Genomic DNA, 17,800 nt, shown 5'->3' with positions numbered 1-17,800 from the left:
CTGTTTTTTATATTCAAAGGTGTACATAGGTATTATAAAGAAAATAATAACTTGAAACCTTAATTTGTTATTACAAAATGTACTCACTTTATTTCATAATAAAAAAAAACATGTACATTAAACTATTTGAAATCTAAGAAAATAAAAGTATTTGTACCAAAATAAGATTGAGGCTACAAATTACTCTGCATTTGTTTCCTTCATAATATTTAAAACCTGAAACAACTATAAAAGACCACATATTCGTGGGAACAATTTATAAACATTTGTATCGAATGAATGTTCAAAATAAAACTACTGTGCATAAAAACTTTTTGAAGTAACTGCAAAAATAAAACTTAATAACATTACAAGTGGAACATCGCATCTTTTTTTAAACATAACTAAAGCTTTTTCAGTGCACTTGAAAAAAAACCTAGCATGGGAATCGCTCTCCCTTCATTGCCTTTATACTCTTTCTAAACCCTTGCTCCGAACAAATTTTAATGAATCGTATTGGCTCAAACTTTGAAACTAAAAAAAAATAAACTATTTACATTCTCATTTTGTGTATCAAACTGCTTAACAGACAGGTTATCATTGAACAAAAATAAATTTAAATCTTTACGATGATTTTACTAACTACAGGGGTGAGAGTCATTGCTGGCAAAAAAAGTCTGAAACTCGGGATCCAAATTTTGGGAGGCATTTAGAAATGATGGCGTTACCACCTTTTGTTAATAACCCCTGGGGTTTAGATTTGAAAGAGCTTTTAGGAACAGTGGCCTCGGCACTAGAGAGGAAGTCATGGCCTGTCATGGCCGAGTGGTTAAGAGCAACAGATTCAAGCTCTGGTGTTTGATCAGCAGGGTGTGGGTTCGCATCCCGGTCGTGACACTTGCTACGTAAAATTGGGGAGGTAGTGCTTCCTGCTCTACTGGCCAGGCTTCGGACTGATGATACCTAGGCCTACATCCATATGGACTGTAAAAGGGGTAACCCTGTTTCAGACCGAGGAGTAGGTGGCAACAGCCCCTGGAAAAAAAATTGTAGCCCACACCTTGAGTGGCCTTCAGGCCTTGTGTGTCTGGCGACGTAGATCAAAGAGCAGATTTCTTTATATAAAGGAACAAATGATGCTTGATTCTCTTCACCAGTGTAAATGTATATACCTTTGGTAATAATCCAAAAACAAATAAAGATACAAACTTACTAAAGATAAAAACTTACTTGGTGAGAAGCAAAGCAGCTGTTGGTGTAAAACACTTTGATAAACAATTCCCGTCAAAAGGATGTGGTTTTAGAGAGAGGGATTCAAAAACATTCCAATCTGAGAAACAGTTCTGCATGAAGTTTTTCTCAGATTGGGTTTTCCAATTACAGATTATTCTTCCTCTGTGGACATTTATAACCGCTCCAGATATTGGGCAACATTTTAAAAACGCTACCATCTTTGGAAGCAAAACTGTCACAGTTTAGTTTCATTGTATTTGTTTATATTTCCAAAAACCAAAAGTTATACTTTGCCTTAAAAAAAGTCTAAATTCGGATCGAAATCTGGAATTTCTGTAATTAGTTTCGTTAAACTTACAAAAATTATTCTCTGATAATAAACATAGGTACTTTTTGGTTTAGCATGATTATTATCGCATACGAAATCACCTTTTATACCTACCAATTTAAAACTTGAAAACAAGATGCTTGAATTAGAAATACAATTATGATGAATCGAAAAGGCTGCCAGGCGATGGAAGTGATAAATACCAAGATAAAAATGGTTGACTAGGTTCCCAAATGAGTCGTTTGAGTAAGTGTATCACTGCGCATGTACATCGCTGCTTGCTGGGCAGTGGTCAATCGTTGGTCGGCGAATTTGCTTTACGTTTGTTGTCCGCTACTTTTCTCAACTTCTACACCCGTCATTACTTCCATTTCTGACCGACTCTCGCTCTCATTTGCACTGAAATAAAAAATAAAAATGGAAAGACAAGACACTTTGTTAAGATTCACTTTTGAAAGAGAACACGAGTTTCTTGATAGTGGGATTGAAGTTCCATTTGGATGGGTCAACGCTATAGAGAAACTCAAAACAGGAATTCTACAAGGACACAGAGGAAGTCGGGCCTAGAATTTAATCTTTAAGAGGGCAAGGACATTTTAATTTTGCAAAGGGCACTCTTATTGGAAAATCTTAAAGTCTATGGGAAACTTTTGAAGGGGCATCAGGGCAAAGACAAGGCAAGGTTCTCCCCCGGCACAAGCTAGCATCTCAGGTCTATACGTGCAACTTTGGTGCTGATACATGCAAATGACCTCGAGAAAAAAATACTCCACTCAGATGTCTGGCTTTTAAAAACAAAGATAAAAACCTTGTTAATTCAGTGTGCTTCGGCCAACCATCCTCAAAATGTTGTCCATGGGGAGATCCCAGGCTCAGGGGCAGACTAAAAAGAGGAAAGAGATTTTACTTCCTTGCTTTAAAATGGAATATATTTTAACATCTTTATAACATCTTTATCCCAAGAAACTCACCTGTGATATGTGGCTACATAAAGCAAACAATAAAATCTACAACTTCTTATGTAATCACAGGAACAAATTTGTTACATGTTTAAAATGGAGACATTTATAAATTAATTAAAATACTAAGCAAGGTATACTTCCTGTAAGGTATGCAGAGCTACATTTTGTATGAAACCTATCCGAAGTTACGCTAATTTGTATTTTTGTTAATTACATTGTTATTGTTTGTGCAATGTGTAGTTCTGTACTTGTTATCTATGTTTTCTATGGTTGTCTTTGTATAAGTAAACGCTTCGTATCAAATTTGTAAAAATGCGTTACATATATGCGGTTATTATTACAATTATTATTATTAACTATTATTATCTTTCCAACCTTACTCATTTCAAAACCATTACTTCATACAGCCCAAAGCGCCCAATCAAAATGAATCGTGCCCATTTAATGACAAAACAAAATATTATCAATATTTGTATGATGAATAAGTTGCAGGTAGGTAATCTACAATGTAACAGTCATCACCAGCATTTTGTTTATTAACTTTGATTAATCATCCTGGTATAACAAAAAGTGGTTCGACAGGAAATCATGAAAGCAGTCGTTGAAAAAAAGGTTAAGCCTGGTAACAATTACTTCTATCAAAACTCAAATAAAAATGTGGTTTAATGAGGTCACTTTTTAAATCAGAATCAACAAGAGATCATGAATACAGTAAAATAAAAATGTTAAGCCAACATTATAAAAGGAATACAAATATCAGACATCGTGTTATTTATCTCAACTCATCATTTATTCATTTATTTTGTTAAAATATAATCCATTACACCATAATAACCACTTTTAAAGTTAATATTTATCATTACTTATTCAGATAGTTCTTTGGTAACATTTCAGTTTTGCAAACAGAATTATTGAAATGACATCACTCGTCACTGCACGTCTCTTTATCTGCCAGGCAATATTGGGAGTCAAATTGCATATATTGACTAGTAATAAACCACAAGGGAAACTGACTGGGTAAATTTTCAAACTATTTTGGGCGGATAAAGATAATTTGACCAGGGCCCACCATCTGTCTATTTAGCAGAAAATGCTACTTAGCAAATTTCTTTACTAAGCAAAAAATGAAGGAGCACCACTCACAATAATGTAAACTTTATGGCATTTTGGTGGGTCCAGTTACTGCAACCAAGGTTTTTTTTTGTGCTTAGCACATTTGTTGTACAGGCTTTATGAAATTGATCCCTGATGTGTACCTGAACCTGCACCCTCCGGATTAACATGCCAGTGCTCTACCAGCTGAACTATCTAGCCCTAATTTTTGTTTTGATCAGGTTCCCTGGGTCGACCCCAGTCCTGCCCCAGGTATGTTAGAATAGCTTTGCATCATTCCAGGGGCTCACCCGGGGCATCCCCAGGGTCAGCCCCAAATGCCCTGCTTGTGGAGTGGGTCACCACTTGGGGCTGGCCCCAGGTGCATGACGTCACCATGAAAGGGTGAGTGATCGTTCGGTTAGCTCTTGTCAGGGGCTCACACGAGTGAGCACCGCGGGGTGCACACAAGGAAGCTAATCAAACGCACCCAATATCTTCACTCAAGGTTGCCAGTCAGAAGCCATTTCAAAATTTCACATGTGCACTACACACAAGGACCTTGACTCCTAAAACGGCGCAACCAAGATTACTGTTGATAAACATATAAGAACAGGGCCCAATTTCATGGCTCTGCTTACAGCCAAACTGCGCTGAGGATCATTATTCTCTGCCTAAGTGCAAGCGCCGAGCACAAGTACGCACAAGCAGAAGCCAAATTAATTCCCTGCTAACCCGTGAAATATGCCTGCTGTAAGCACAGAATTCCCTGCTTCGCCAGCACCGATTCTTTGCTTACGGTAAGCAGAGCCATGAAACGATGGGCCCTGATGTACTGGTTTAACAACAGCACATAAAAAACTACAAAATGTACTTAAGAAAGGTGGAAGAAATTATTAACTAACTATAGTACTAAGCCCCAATAGACAATGGAATGGTCCAGTTGACTTGGGTTTACACTGAAGTCAGACACAGACATGGAAGATGCTACTCGGCACCAAAGGGATGGCCTAAAGAAAGACAGAGAGAAACGCGTCTTCAGTTTTGATTGGAGAAAGATCAACGTACAAAATTTACCTATAGTTATAAAGCAGCGAGAGTTATGGTTTTTGTGTATGATATTGGGATACTTTTTGGTCATAAAAACTTTGTGAGTTTCCTCAGATAAATTTTTGAGTGTTCCAATCCTTCAGTTTCACCATAGAGTACAACATGGAGAGATCTGTCTCTCCATTTTTTCAATTGAGAACAGTCAGAAGGATCTAGTGATAGATAACATCATTTGCACCAACGTGGCCTCTGAAACACCCATGCCTTAAAGTTTGTTGAATCTCAACGTTTGTAACTCTTCTTGATGGCGAACCATTCTACTCTCACACCATTTCACCAAATGCATTCAAACTGAGGCTACGAGAGAATTAGTCTGGTACCTTTACACAAATGGTGAATTGGCACTATCATCGTCATTGAGTATTCAGGGGCGTGGACAAAGATGGATACCACTATTTAAGTTTGTTGTGTAAGTAAGAAAATTACATAATAGTTCACCTACACCAAGTACTAAATCATCGCAACCTTGTTCCCAGCCTACACCAAGTAAAATTGTTACTGTAAAACCTCATTCCCAACTAAGTAAGATTATTGCAACATCGTTCCCGTCCTTCATCAAGTAAGATTGATCATTCTACTTTGATCTTGTGATACGTCTAACTCGGGGATGCAGTTTATGGTGACCATGCAAAAACATGTTCCAAAATACTTGCATTTTGACATGCGTGTAATAAATGTTGAACAAGCGTCCTACAAGTGCTAAAATTTGTTTAACAAGCGTGCGCGCAGAGCGGTTACTTTTGGTTAGCCAATCAGAGTTTTCAGCACATCCATTCCAGGTGTTATAGCAACACGGTGTGCTGCCCACGGCATGCATGCCAGCAAGGATGAAATTATTACAATAAGCTTGCACTCGCCCTTCCACCACCATCCCATCGAGCCAAGACTCGCATAGATCACCCAGAACCAAGGTTAAAGATCTTTAAGGCACTGGACACTATTAGTAATTACTCAAAATAATTGTTAACATATAAAAACTTACTTAGTAACAAGCAACGGAAATCTGTTGATACCATTAAAAATTATGAGAAATGGCTCCCTCTGAAGTAACATAGTCTTTGAGGATATTAAAAGACTCCAGGCATCTGAAAGCACACAAATTTGTGCAGCAAAGAACAATTTTTTTCTTTCATTATTCTCTTGCAACTTTGATAACCAATTGAGTAAAAATTCTCACAGATTTGTTATTTTATGCATGTGTTGGGAACTGGGATACACTCAGTGAGAATACTGGTCTTTGACAGTTACCAAAGGTATCCAGTGCCTTTAAATGTGCATGGAAATGATATCGCTATGATTTTGACAGAGCATGTTTTTTGCAGACCGAATGCCAATACTGAGTATAGTAGCCAATGATGATATTTGAGAGCAATTTATAATGTTTGTGCAGCAATTTGCTTTGCTATACATGGTAGGCTATGTGCATAGGAAAAGCAGAAAATGTAACAGCTGAGAAAGTAGTAGCAGGACAGTTCTTTTCAGAACCAAGTGGTATCCCAAATTCCGAAATGTACTCCGCGGCAGTAGAATTAATAGCAAAACAAGTTCACAAGAACAAACCTTCAAAGCAGAGATACTCGTGGTCTGACCGCAAACTGTGAAGCAGTGAAAGTTTAACCACATGCAAAAGTTTTGAGCAGAGTGAAAGGTAGAAGAAACAAAATAGTGGACCGCAGATTGCAATTAAAATAGAGCATTTGATTTATACTAAGTTGTAAGGCTACCCGCTAAAAGAAAACTAAAGCAATGACACCAAAAAGTTGACCGTGTTAACCTCAGCACAAAATCAACAAGTGCTTATTTCCCTTCTTCAAAAAAGTTTTACCTATTACATGCATATCCTTCATCAATCAGAACCATTAAGATGACGCTTACTAGATTTAGGGTTGGGGAAAAAAAGAAGACCATTACGTTTGCTCATGTTAATTTAATGTTTGTTAGCGGGAGTCAATATTGAGAAAATCACCTTCTATGTTGGAACTGTTTGGTGTGGATGCTAATGGAGGGCTAAGCAGAGGATGAACTGATAAATTAAAATGGACAGAAAGAAAATGAGGTTCTGCCGAAGGTGGCGACAACTTGTTGACATTAGAGGGCGAATAAATGAGGTAAGCAACTGAGACATGGGCAGGATGGGTGTTGGATTTCAAAAAGGTGCAAGTCTCTGTGAACCCCTCATCTTTACCTGTGTGCCCCTCGTTATCACCTTGACCCTTGGTCTTTGCCTCATGGTGCCCCTTGGTCTTTGCCTCATGGTGCCCCTGGGTCTTTGCCTCATGGTGCCCCTTGGTCTTTGCCTCATGGTGCCCCTGGGTCTTTGCCTCATGGTGCCCCTTGGTCTTGCCTCATGGTGCCCCTTGGTCTTGCCTCATGGTGCCCCTTGGTCTTTGCCTCATGGTGCCCCTTGGTCTTTGCCTCATGGTGCCCCTTGGTCTTTGCCTCATGGTGCCCCTGGGTCTTTGCCTCATGGTGCCCCTGGGTCTTTGCCTCATGGTGCCCCTGGGTCTTTGCCTCATGGTGCCCCTTGGTCTCAGTCTCATGATGCCCCTCTGGTCTTTGCCTCATGGTGCCCCTTGGTCTTTGCCTCATGGTGCCCCTTGGTCTTTGCCTCATGGTGCCCCTTGGTCTTGCCTCATGGTGCCCCTTGGTCTTTGCCTCATGGTGCCCCTTGGTCTTTGCCTCATGGTGCCCCTTGGTCTTTGCCTCATAGTGCCCCTTGGTCTTTGCCTCATGGTGCCCCTTGGTCTTTGCCTCATGGTGCCCCTTGGTCTTTGCCTCATGGTGCCCCTGGGTCTTTGCCTCATGGTGCCCCTGGGTCTTTGCCTCATGGTGCCCCTTGGTCTCAGTCTCATGATGCCCCTCTGGTCTTTGCCTCATGGTGCCCCTTGGTCTTTGCCTCATGGTGCCCCTTTGTCTTTGCCTCATGGTGCCCCTTGGTCTCAGTCTCATGATGCCCCTGGGTCTTTGCCTCATGGTTCCCCTTGGTTTGTGCCCCACGGTGCCTCATGTTCTTTGTCTCATGGTGCCCCTTGGTCTTTTCATCATGGTGCCCCTTAATCTTTGCCTCGTGGTGCCCCTTTGGTTTGTGCCCCACGGTGCCTCATGTTCTTTGTCTCATGGTGCCCCTTGGTCTTTTCATCATGGTGCCCCTTTGGTTTGTGCCCCACGGTGCCTCATGTTCTTTGTTTTCATGGTGCCCCTTGGTCTTTTCCCCATGGTGCTCCTAAAACTTTGCCTCACAAATAGAGGCACAAATGAGATTTTCAGCATGTCGTGGCTGCAACTGATGTTGGCCCGATACCAGCAACTGGTCAAAAATAAATGTTTTACTTACTAGGGTTTGAGGAGTTTATCAGCTTCTTCCTGTTCCTTAACCTTGAAGTGTGTATAAACAATGATGCCACTCAGCGTTAACGAGACACCGACTAGTTGATTAAACTGCAGAGTGTCGCCAAACAGCAGAAATCCCCCTAACAATGTTAGGCAGAATTTCAAATGACCGACCATGTTGTATCTGACATGGAGCAAGTTAAAGAAAAACAGGAGAAATTTTACTCTTCCAAGGAATGGACCCTAGGGCGGGAACTGAGGGAACATCGTGTTGGTTTGTATCGGCTAACGGCTGCGTGACGCAGACGCAATTATGCGTCTGCATAGTGCACAACTCTATGGCGTTTGCCAACCAATAGGGTCTGTACGCATGCGTGAATGTAGTTGGCATATTTCATGAAAGGGTCCATTGCACTTTGGCAAAAACAGTGAAATAATTACAATGTGCTATGACTTAATGTTACCAGCCCTCACCTAGTCACCAGCCTCATTTTAACTTCATTGTGTATCTCTTGCTTGTTAATTGATCAAAACCTTTCCCTTCTTATCTGCAGACGGCATCATGTTCACATTATTTTGACCTAGAAACCATAACTATAATATTGGCTTCTTATATAGCGCTCAAATCCCTTACTCAGTGACACTCGAGGCTCTCCAACATTACCACACCTGGGGTCGATGTCACAAAGAGTTAGGACTAGTTCAAACTAAAGGCTAGTCCTCAGTTAGGAAGATTAACTCCTCCTAATTTGAGATAAGACTAGTCTTTACTCTTTGCGAAATCCACCCCTGGTTACTGTGCTATTTTTTTCATTCCTTAAACCATCTCGGCTCCTTTTGGAGTATACAGCTTGTGCTGACAAGTGCCAAGTAAGTAGCGCACCAAGCTCAATCAATCACACAAACCATCTCTGCCCTCACAGGTACCTCTTCACACTTGGGTGGAGAAAAGCAGTTGTAGTTAAGAGTCATGCTCAAGGACACAAGTGTCATGACCGGGATCTGAACCCAAACCCTGATGACTCAACCAAAAGAACTTGAGTCCGATGCACTAGACCGCTCTCAGCCATGACACACTGCATTTCTTTGTATACAACTGTTTGAAATTTGTTTTTTTCAAAAAGGATACGTTACTGGCGACGTATTACCAATAATCCAGTAGATGGACAAATTGACTGAGAACGCCACACAACCGGATACCAGGACAAGATACTGCAAAGGAAGGAAATGACAAATAAAAGGAACTTCATTAAACAAACTTTAAAAAAGAAAACGATACTAAATTGATTTCACTAAAAGATCAATTTGTGAAATTAATCTTAGACAAGCTTCCTCATAATACATTCATATTTTAAAAAACATGTAAAAAAGTTTGCAGCTTGTAAACACCTAAGGTAAATATCAAAGTCCAATTTTTACTCTAGGCCTAAAAAAAAATATTATTCTTCTAAATTGTTGGACGAGAGATATAAAATAAATAGAAAAAATAAATATAAAAATAGTCAATGGCCTGACGCAGAGTCATTCTCAAAGGCTATCTTAAGCCTTTGATTCGAGAGGGTCGAAAGAAACATACCAAATACATCACATGGAACATAACATTTAATAATTACTAAAATTTATGCACAAATATATAAACATCAAACATCAATTGTTAATAATTTTCATGATCAGAGTCCAACAGTGTTGGTGCTGAGTGCCCACATGGTAACGGACTTTGCTAGAGAAAAGAGCAAGGGTTTGAGTGAGGAAAGATCCTTGTAAATCACACATATCTAGCGAGTGCTGGGTTAGTGCAATAAAAATACTTCCTTTATTTGACCAGATTAAAGTACATTTACAATCTTACTGGCAAAATCTTATTTTTTTTTATATATCTATAGGTCAACAAATTTATTTATGGTAACTGAGTGGAAAAAAAAAAAATTAAATCATGTCCTTTCTTTTCAAAACAAGAATCAATATTTATTTTACTATACAGGGACTTGGCAATGATAGATGCCTGACCCTTCCATGGCAAAACAGCACGCTCAAACAACAGCTAGCTCAAACAAAATGTTGAGATAAGGAAACCAAGTACAGACAGAGATGATATGTTTTGCCATAAAATAGGATGAAAGAGTAAAAGGGGACACTGGAGATAGGACATGTTATATTCACATCCATTAGTATGCCTTTGGAATTTTGGAATGGAAAAATTGCACGCAATTTACAGAACCCAGAAATTACCTTGTAGCACATAAAGGAAACCCACATTTTAGCAGTACAAGCATAGTCTTCCTCTTTGTTCTATTCTTTAAAAAAAAATCATAAATTCGTGAATAAATCTTTCTAAGATGCCGCCCACCCGGCCGTCTCCCTACAGACAAACTGTATTTCAAAAGTCTTTTTCACTTGAGCAAACCTTCACATCTCACCAAACCTGAAAGTAAAATTTGCACTGCCCTCAGTATACACATGTCTCAAAAGGGATTAACTGGCAGTGTTTGTTAATCCATTCACGGGGCTTGGTAAAGGATTAGAGCAGATTGAATCAGGGATTCTGGTTTGTTGTGGCATGGAGGAATTATTCCTCCATGGTTGTGGTTGTCAAGGATTGCTAGTGTAGCCTCAGGCTGGGAGACACACACACACACGGTGTGTCAGGTAAACAGACCTCCTCAAGTTTCATTGTTGAGGTTGTAGATTCTGCTTGTGTAGAATATTCATGGACAAAAAATGAGAGCCAGTGGAACTGGTTTCAGTGAATGATTACATCAATTGTATATCAGAGCCAAATGCTTCACAAAATATTTCAGTTGCTACTCAGTGTGGGCTGAGTTTGTACAAAATAAGTTCAGTTGAAACAATTTGCTATGCAAAAGTGCTGGACAAAATCAATCCCTGACAGTCCACTTTCATTTTGGATCTTCTGCGTAAAAAAAGGTGGCTAGACGTTCAAGTCCCAAAACTTCAGGCCCTGGAATTTTGGTTGTTAAAGGTCAAGGCAATTTTTTTTATTTTGCAAAGGACGCTTCCAGTGGAAGTCTTGTTTAAAGTCTATGGGAAACTTTGGAAGGGGCCCAAGCACTAAACCCAGGGAAAACAGAGGCTCTGACCTCTGTGGCCTATGGGTAACTCCAGGCTTTAACCTTTAGACAGCTCCACACCCAAACCTTTAGGCCTGTAATTAAATCTTTGAGAGGGCAAGGCCATTTTAATTTGGCAAAGGACAGTACCATTGAAATTGTTCAAGTCTATAACAGGAAAACGTCATTATACATTCACTTTATTCAATGCTATTGAAATTTACCCAGTCAGTTTACCTTGTGGCTTATAACTTGACAATTGATTTTTACTAGCAGTAGAATGTAAAGCAAGACAAAGTTCTCAAAAGATCATAATCTACCAGGCAAGTAGATACACATGGTGCTACCGCAAACCAAATATGTATTGATACCTCACCATGCAATGCCTCAAATCCTAGTGTTGTTCTGAATAAAGAAATAAAGGACCGATCACGAATACTTACAATTGCGTTGGGTTCCCATGCACTGAATACACCACCAGCTCCAAAGACAGGCTCAAAGAATGGCACAGTTACAGCCAGAATGCATGCAGACAGTGGGGCTTGGTAGTATAATAACTGCATGGAGTTTACTTGGAACTCTTTCTGCTTGCTTCCAACCCACTAAGAAACAAAGACAAAAACAATGTTATTTTATTTTCACTTTGTTCCGTGTTTTGTTTGCTAAAATTTGATTAAGTATTTAGGTCTCAAGGGTTCTCAATAGTTAAGGCCAAACACTTGAAAGGTAGGGTCATAGATTTAATTGGTTTTTGTCAACTTACTGCAGATTTGTATGCAAAATTATCAAGAAAGATACAGGAAAATTGTAAAAGAGTGTCCACAATTAGCGAAGTGACAGAGGGTACCAACTCTGACCACAGCATTAGCTGAAAGACACATTTAAATATTTGAGCAACGATTCAAGCATGAATTGTTTCTCAGATTCAAATGTTTTCGGATGACAAATTTCCCAAACCACTACGGACTCTTGAAAGCTATGTACAGTATGATTGCTACTCAGGGATTTGGAAGTTCCTGAAGTTGAGAATGACTAATTGTGTAAATAACAAACAATTCCAGTAAATACTTTACCACTTGGTAGAGCGATGTTACTAAGACACCAAGTACTGCATACATAGTTCCTTTGACATTGAAGCGGACGTCATAACATGAGTTTGTAATCACACCTAATGTAATCGGTATCTAGAGAAGAACAGAATTTAAAAATAAGCAAATTATTAAATAATCATGATAATTAGATGGACAAAAATGCTGAATCCAATTGTCACTTTTTTGTGGTAACTATGACAAAAAACTATATCTAATTGACCTGTGCTACGGCATATTGTGGCCTGGCGGTTAAGGGCAGCGGACTCAAGTTCTGGTGTTTCTGATCAGCAGAGTGTAGGTTTGAATTCTGGTCGTGGCACTTAAAATTGTCCTTTGAGCAAGATACTTTTTTATAACTGCTTCGTCCTTCGGATGGGACATAAAGCCCAGGCCTGATACCTATCAGAGACTACAAAGGCGATTGGCTCTATACCCCCTGGCCATTGCCTTGGTGCCCTTGAAATACTCCAGTAGAAATGTACAGTTTCCTCATAGAGTGCCCTCCACCAAAGAGAAATGCCTTGTTGACCTTGCCCGTTCAAAAATGAAGCATACAGGCCTGTACCTTAGGTACCAGTAACTACATGTATGTTATACAGGGTTGGTAGTGCACATAAAAGAATCTAGAACACTTATCGTGGAAGAGTATGGGGTTAACCCTCGTGTTTCTGGTTCACATAGCAAGTACCCTTTATAAGGTTTCCTCAGGCTTGTGAGCTTAAGTGATTAGGTTCACTTATGAGGCATCCTTGATTTCATTATGAGAAATACAAACAGTAATAATGATAACAATGTTTTAGGTCATTCATAATAAGTGAACAAGATAGATATTTGCTTGCAAAACTTTTGTTAGGAATAAGCTTGGGCAATATCGATTAATTTTATTCACGATATATCGCTGACAATATATCGCGATATTATCGCGATTAATTAAATTTGACAACAGTCTTCAAACTCCCAGTGAAAGTTGTAGAAGAGACAGTCATAGCATAAGAGAGGTGTTCTAATGACCTATTCTTCTGGTTTTACTCCAAACCTATGGGGTGCAAGATGTCTCAGCTACGAAATACATCGCGATATTGCGAAACAAAACAAATTGATCCGATATCAAAATCGTTTCCAAATTAATATCGCGATATTCGATAATATCGTGGTATCACCCAAGCTTAATTAGGAATGCCAACCTTTCCTATGTGTATAACTAAGAGAGGTTTGCGGTAAAACCATGTGAATATCTCTTTTAGCTTTAAGTAGTGGATAAGTTCTAAAAAGAACTGGTGGTTAACAACATTCATGTAAGCAACATCAAGCAACAGAGTCCAGCATTCTCCTGAAGACAATCAGAGCATACTGATCGAAACATTGAGTCGTTAACCACCGGTTTCTTTTCAGAACCAACACTACTCAAAAGAGATATTTACATGGAGTAACCACAAACCTCTCTTGGTTATACTTTCACCATGCAAAGTTTTAAAGCCTTCTTACCAATGTGAGTTTAATCTTGGTTGAATACGTCTTATCATAAAACAACGTTTGAATAACGAGGATGCACGGCGTTGTCATGGCCTTAGCGAGTTGGTACGTGCCAACCGTGTTGTTCTGCAGCGACAGATTAGCGAAGACGACAAACCCGCAGAAGGTCAAACTCAATGGCACCATGCTGCGAAACGGAAGATACTTGGGGTTGAAGATGCCGCAACGTTGGCAGATCCATAATCCTAGGGACGTCATGAGGAAGTGGATGCACGTCAGCGTCATATTCGGAAAGCTGTGATGGACGTAAATCCATTTGTTGAGGAAGACAATCATGATCGACGAGCCGAGATTGATGCCCAGGCTGAGGGCGATGATAAGGCTGCTCGGTTTGGAGTCCACCATCTTGGCGAAAACGGTTTGTTTTAGAGCAGAGACGACAACGAGATTTTCATGAATGGACGTTTCCTTTCCTCAAGCCTTTTTGCAATCACAGAACTCTGTAGTCAAACAATCAGTATAATTTAGTCACACGTTTGAACAAAATTTTATTGCCGTGTAGCTGGGCAAATGGGGCTTTGATCATGACATGAATTCAAATCATTAATTTCTTAATAAATTATTATTTTTGAAATTGAAAAAAAAAAAAAGTACATACAAATTTTAGATTAACAATTAGGCCTGTATGCTTGATTAACATTTGCACGTATGTAACAATGTATACTTGGTTTGCGGTAACACCATATGTCCATCTTCTAATAATTGTAATGCAAACGTATCCAACCTGCTGGGTGTTCAAGGCGCAGAAAATGAGGTCCCACCAAGCTCTGGTTGGCACACAGATGGTGTTACGTACTGTTGAGCTCTATCTATGTGAAATCCCAACTACTGTTGGGACGCCCCAACTTTAACACCCAAGTTGGGACCAGTCCCAACTATAGTTGGGACGATTATCAAGTTGGGACGGAACATTACTACAACCCAAATATATTGAGAATGCTGGTCATCTCGCCACCTGACAAGCTCACCACCAACAAAGTCGCCCCCTACCCGACTCGCCCCGGGTTGAAACAAACTCGCCCCCTGGCAATGTCGCCCCCAAACAATGTCGCCCCCCCTAGCAAAGTCGACCCTGACAATGTCGCCCCCAGCCAATGTCGCCCCCTAGCAAAGTCGCCCCCATGTTGTTCGGAAAATAATTAAGGCTACAATAATTATGGTAAAAAATATAGTTAAATCATTTTCAGAAAAAAATTCCGTATGAAGTAAAGGCTTGTGGAAGGTCTAACCCTAACCCTAACCCTAACCCTTACCCTAACCCTAACCCTAACCCTAACCCTAACCCTAACCCTAACCCTTAACTATCTGGGGGCGACTTTGCTAGAGGGCGGCGTTGGCTGGGGGCATAGGCTGGGGGCATAGGCTGGGAGCGACATTGTCAGGGGGCGACTTTGCTAGGGGGCGACCTTGTTTGGGGGGCGACATTGGCGACTTTGTAACAACTCGGGGCGAGCCGGTTAGGGGGCGAGCCGGTTAGGGGGCGACTTTGCAGGGGGCGACTTTGTTGGTGGCGAGCTTGCTAGGTGGCGAGATGACCAGCCCCCTATATTGATACCTGAAAGTCAAATGCAATGCAATTTAATGTTTTGTTAGGTTAGGGCTTTAGTTGGTAACTTTAATAATTAATTTACTATAATTTAATAATATATCGTAGGAGGTCCTGTTTTCGAGGTGTCCCTAAAATCGTGGCAAATCTTTTACCTCTCTGTGCGCGATGTAAACAGTCCCTAGAAAAAAATTGTGTGGTTTTATTTGCCAAGCAAAGAGTCTCCTCTCCCTTGACCAAAACTTAGAAACACGTAAGGCTCCACTAGTCATTTGCACTTGTAAATGCAAAAAGTTTGGTATTTTAGGCATTTCTACAAGGTACAAAAATATGTCATAATGTTGAGGCCATATAAAAATATATATCAGCTCGTTGATTCAATTATCACTGTTTATTTATACGCTTTATTATAAATATTAAGAAAAAAACATTAAAAAAAAAATTAAAAAAATCAGATTTGGAAGCCAGTAATTATTCACACTTTTTATATAATTTTTTATTTTTTTTATTTTTTGCAAGTTATACCATGGTAATTTAAAAAATTTAATAAAAAAATATTTTGAATAATATGAAGGCAACTAACACTTGTAGTCACTGCAGATGTTTCTTCCATGTATGGCTTCACCGGGAAACCTAGTTGCGATAATCGTAACCCTCCATCCTCCCGACGGTCGGGAGGATGGAGGGTTACGATTATCGCAACTACGGGAAACCATACTTTCTCGTTTGCCGTGAAAACAGGAAAAACTCAAAACAAATGGGGCCAGTTGAAGTCATTGAAGATCGGTGTGTGGTGTGAACATTTCAATGTCCATCAAGTTTTAATACATGTTTGCATACTTCATATTAACAAATGAAGATAAGGGCATCGGTTGATATATGGCATCATTATTTTTTTCCCAATTCAAAGAAAAAGGCATAATAGCGTGAAAACTGGTAAGCAGAGGATAATTATAAATATACTATTTAGTTACTATTTATTACTATTTATTTTAAGTATGGTTTATTTATGCAGTACAGTATGTACCAGTCAATTTGCCATTCTACTTATTGTCCACTCACCAAGTGTTTATCTTCGGTAAGAACTCGTAAAAAATTTCCGGTTTAGTTGCTGGTGGTGGTATGTCGGTCAACGGATCGTCGTGCACTTCGTTTCCAGGGATTCAAGTCAGAACCAGAGCAAAAAGAAAAGTGTACGCAGTCTGTAGATCGAGTTTTTAGAACGCAGCTTCATTTAACAATTTAATCTCTTCAAAATGACCCCTCCTCTAATGTATATATACCGTTTTGTTGTTTGTGTCCAGTGTCCATTCAGATATGATTAAGACTAGAGTTTAGTTTTGCTGGTTGAAGCTGGAATTTCGACGACACCGGTGTCAAAGTAACACACACGAATGCAGTCGGCAGCTAGTTTTACACGTTACATCACAGGCAGTGTGCACGATGAGAGGGCGGCGCTTGTGGGGGGGGGGGGGGGGGGGGGGGGGGGGGCGCGCGGGCGCAAATTAAATAACGGTGTAAATAAATAGCGCCCTCAATCAATCTTTGAGAACAAAATACTAAAATCCACTCGACATAAGGTGAAACGATTTGGTAGCCTCCGAGACAAGCCAAACATTGATAATTAATTGACGACAGAGCAAGAGCTGCTGGAAGTCAGCAAAACTAGAAACAACTTTTATTTATAAAAAAAAGAAAGAGAACTGGATAAGTATGGTTTGTTGTCACTGTCCAATTGTCTAATACAATCTGACATTGACAAGCATTTCACTATTCACTTTCTCTTCCGCCTGGCCCAATTTACAGACCATATGTACATGACGTCATTTCACTAGGGTGCCCTCACCTAGAGGTCAAAAGAAGGTTGTTCATTGGCCAATCCTGTGCGCTGCGCGTACAAATCTGTGCGCTTCGATTGTTTCGTCACCGTTTTTCCACTAAGATGGCCGCCGGATGACGTCAATGCATAAGGTCCATTGGTGTATGCGAAGAATTTCTACTTTTCTAGTATTGAGCATGAGTAGAAAGGATGGAGGGGTTACACGCGTAAAAGCAGCGATTCTCTGCCGATTCTTTACTTCCCAAGAAGATTCATAAAATTGTACCCCGACATGCCCGATGACAAATTCCATGCTTGCTCTATGATTTTAAACAACCAATTTTTGTTTGTTGTCTTTATACTAAATTTAATACACAAAATTACATAGCTTGACATTCTTGTTTATAAACCGACTTGAAATAAGTCTGACTAACGGGGTTGTGGGTAAAGTATTCTTGTAGTCCATGGGTAATAAGTGTTTATGTTATTGGGTCCATATCATGGGCGCTGCCATTTTGTCCGAGTCTAAAGAAATTTGCAATTTATATTAACAAACTAAAAGGTATTTTATAAAACAAAAGTCTACGGTAAAAGTAACTGACCAAATGATTATCTCTAGTTTTTTATTTTGTTTCAAGAACAAAGAAAACAAACTGAAAGTTGTTTGCCCTCTACTGGCACTGGCGGTACTAGTCCTACACTAGTTTTG

The 17,800-nt window shown here is 39.8% G+C and overlaps 1 protein-coding gene across 6 annotated transcripts; it reads right to left on the bottom strand.

The window, feature by feature from the left end:
- Nucleotides 1-1,020: 1,020 nt before the first annotated feature.
- Nucleotides 1,021-16,690, bottom strand: LOC117306828 (solute carrier family 35 member E3-like). 6 transcript variants are annotated; one of them, XM_033791365.1, is made up of 8 exons: nucleotides 16,335-16,690; nucleotides 13,679-14,166; nucleotides 12,176-12,286; nucleotides 11,546-11,704; nucleotides 9,164-9,246; nucleotides 8,039-8,218; nucleotides 2,349-2,423; nucleotides 1,021-1,939 (listed from the first exon to the last, which is right to left on the bottom strand). In XM_033791365.1, exons 2-8 carry the CDS (start codon nucleotides 14,069-14,071, stop codon nucleotides 1,858-1,860), a joined length of 1,083 nt encoding a protein of 360 aa, XP_033647256.1. In that variant the 5' UTR covers nucleotides 14,072-14,166; nucleotides 16,335-16,690; the 3' UTR covers nucleotides 1,021-1,857. The 6 variants fall into 6 exon arrangements, with proteins under 6 accessions (XP_033647256.1, XP_033647257.1, XP_033647255.1 ...); XM_033791368.1 differs by lacking the exons at nucleotides 1,021-1,939; nucleotides 2,349-2,423 and adding exons at nucleotides 4,062-4,604; nucleotides 6,671-6,727; XM_033791367.1 differs by lacking the exons at nucleotides 1,021-1,939; nucleotides 2,349-2,423 and adding exons at nucleotides 4,062-4,604; nucleotides 6,530-6,578.
- Nucleotides 16,691-17,800: the final 1,110 nt, after the last annotated feature.

This window comes from Asterias rubens, chromosome 2, assembly GCF_902459465.1.
Source record: "Asterias rubens chromosome 2, eAstRub1.3, whole genome shotgun sequence".
Lineage (NCBI taxonomy): Eukaryota > Metazoa > Echinodermata > Asteroidea > Forcipulatida > Asteriidae > Asterias > Asterias rubens.
This window is presented reverse-complemented; position numbering and strand designations above follow the sequence as displayed.

Coding starts and splice junctions, on each gene's coding strand:
- LOC117306828 (XM_033791364.1), bottom strand. CDS start 14,071: ATGGTGGACTCCAAACCGAGCAGCCTTATCATCGCCCTCAGCCTGGGC. Junction 9,247..11,545: donor CATGGGAACCCAACGCAATT/GTAAGTATTCGT, acceptor CTTCCTTTGCAG/TATCTTGTCCTGGTATCCGG. Junction 8,219..9,163: donor GGTAATACGTCGCCAGTAAC/GTATCCTTTTTG, acceptor GCTCCATGTCAG/ATACAACATGGTCGGTCATT.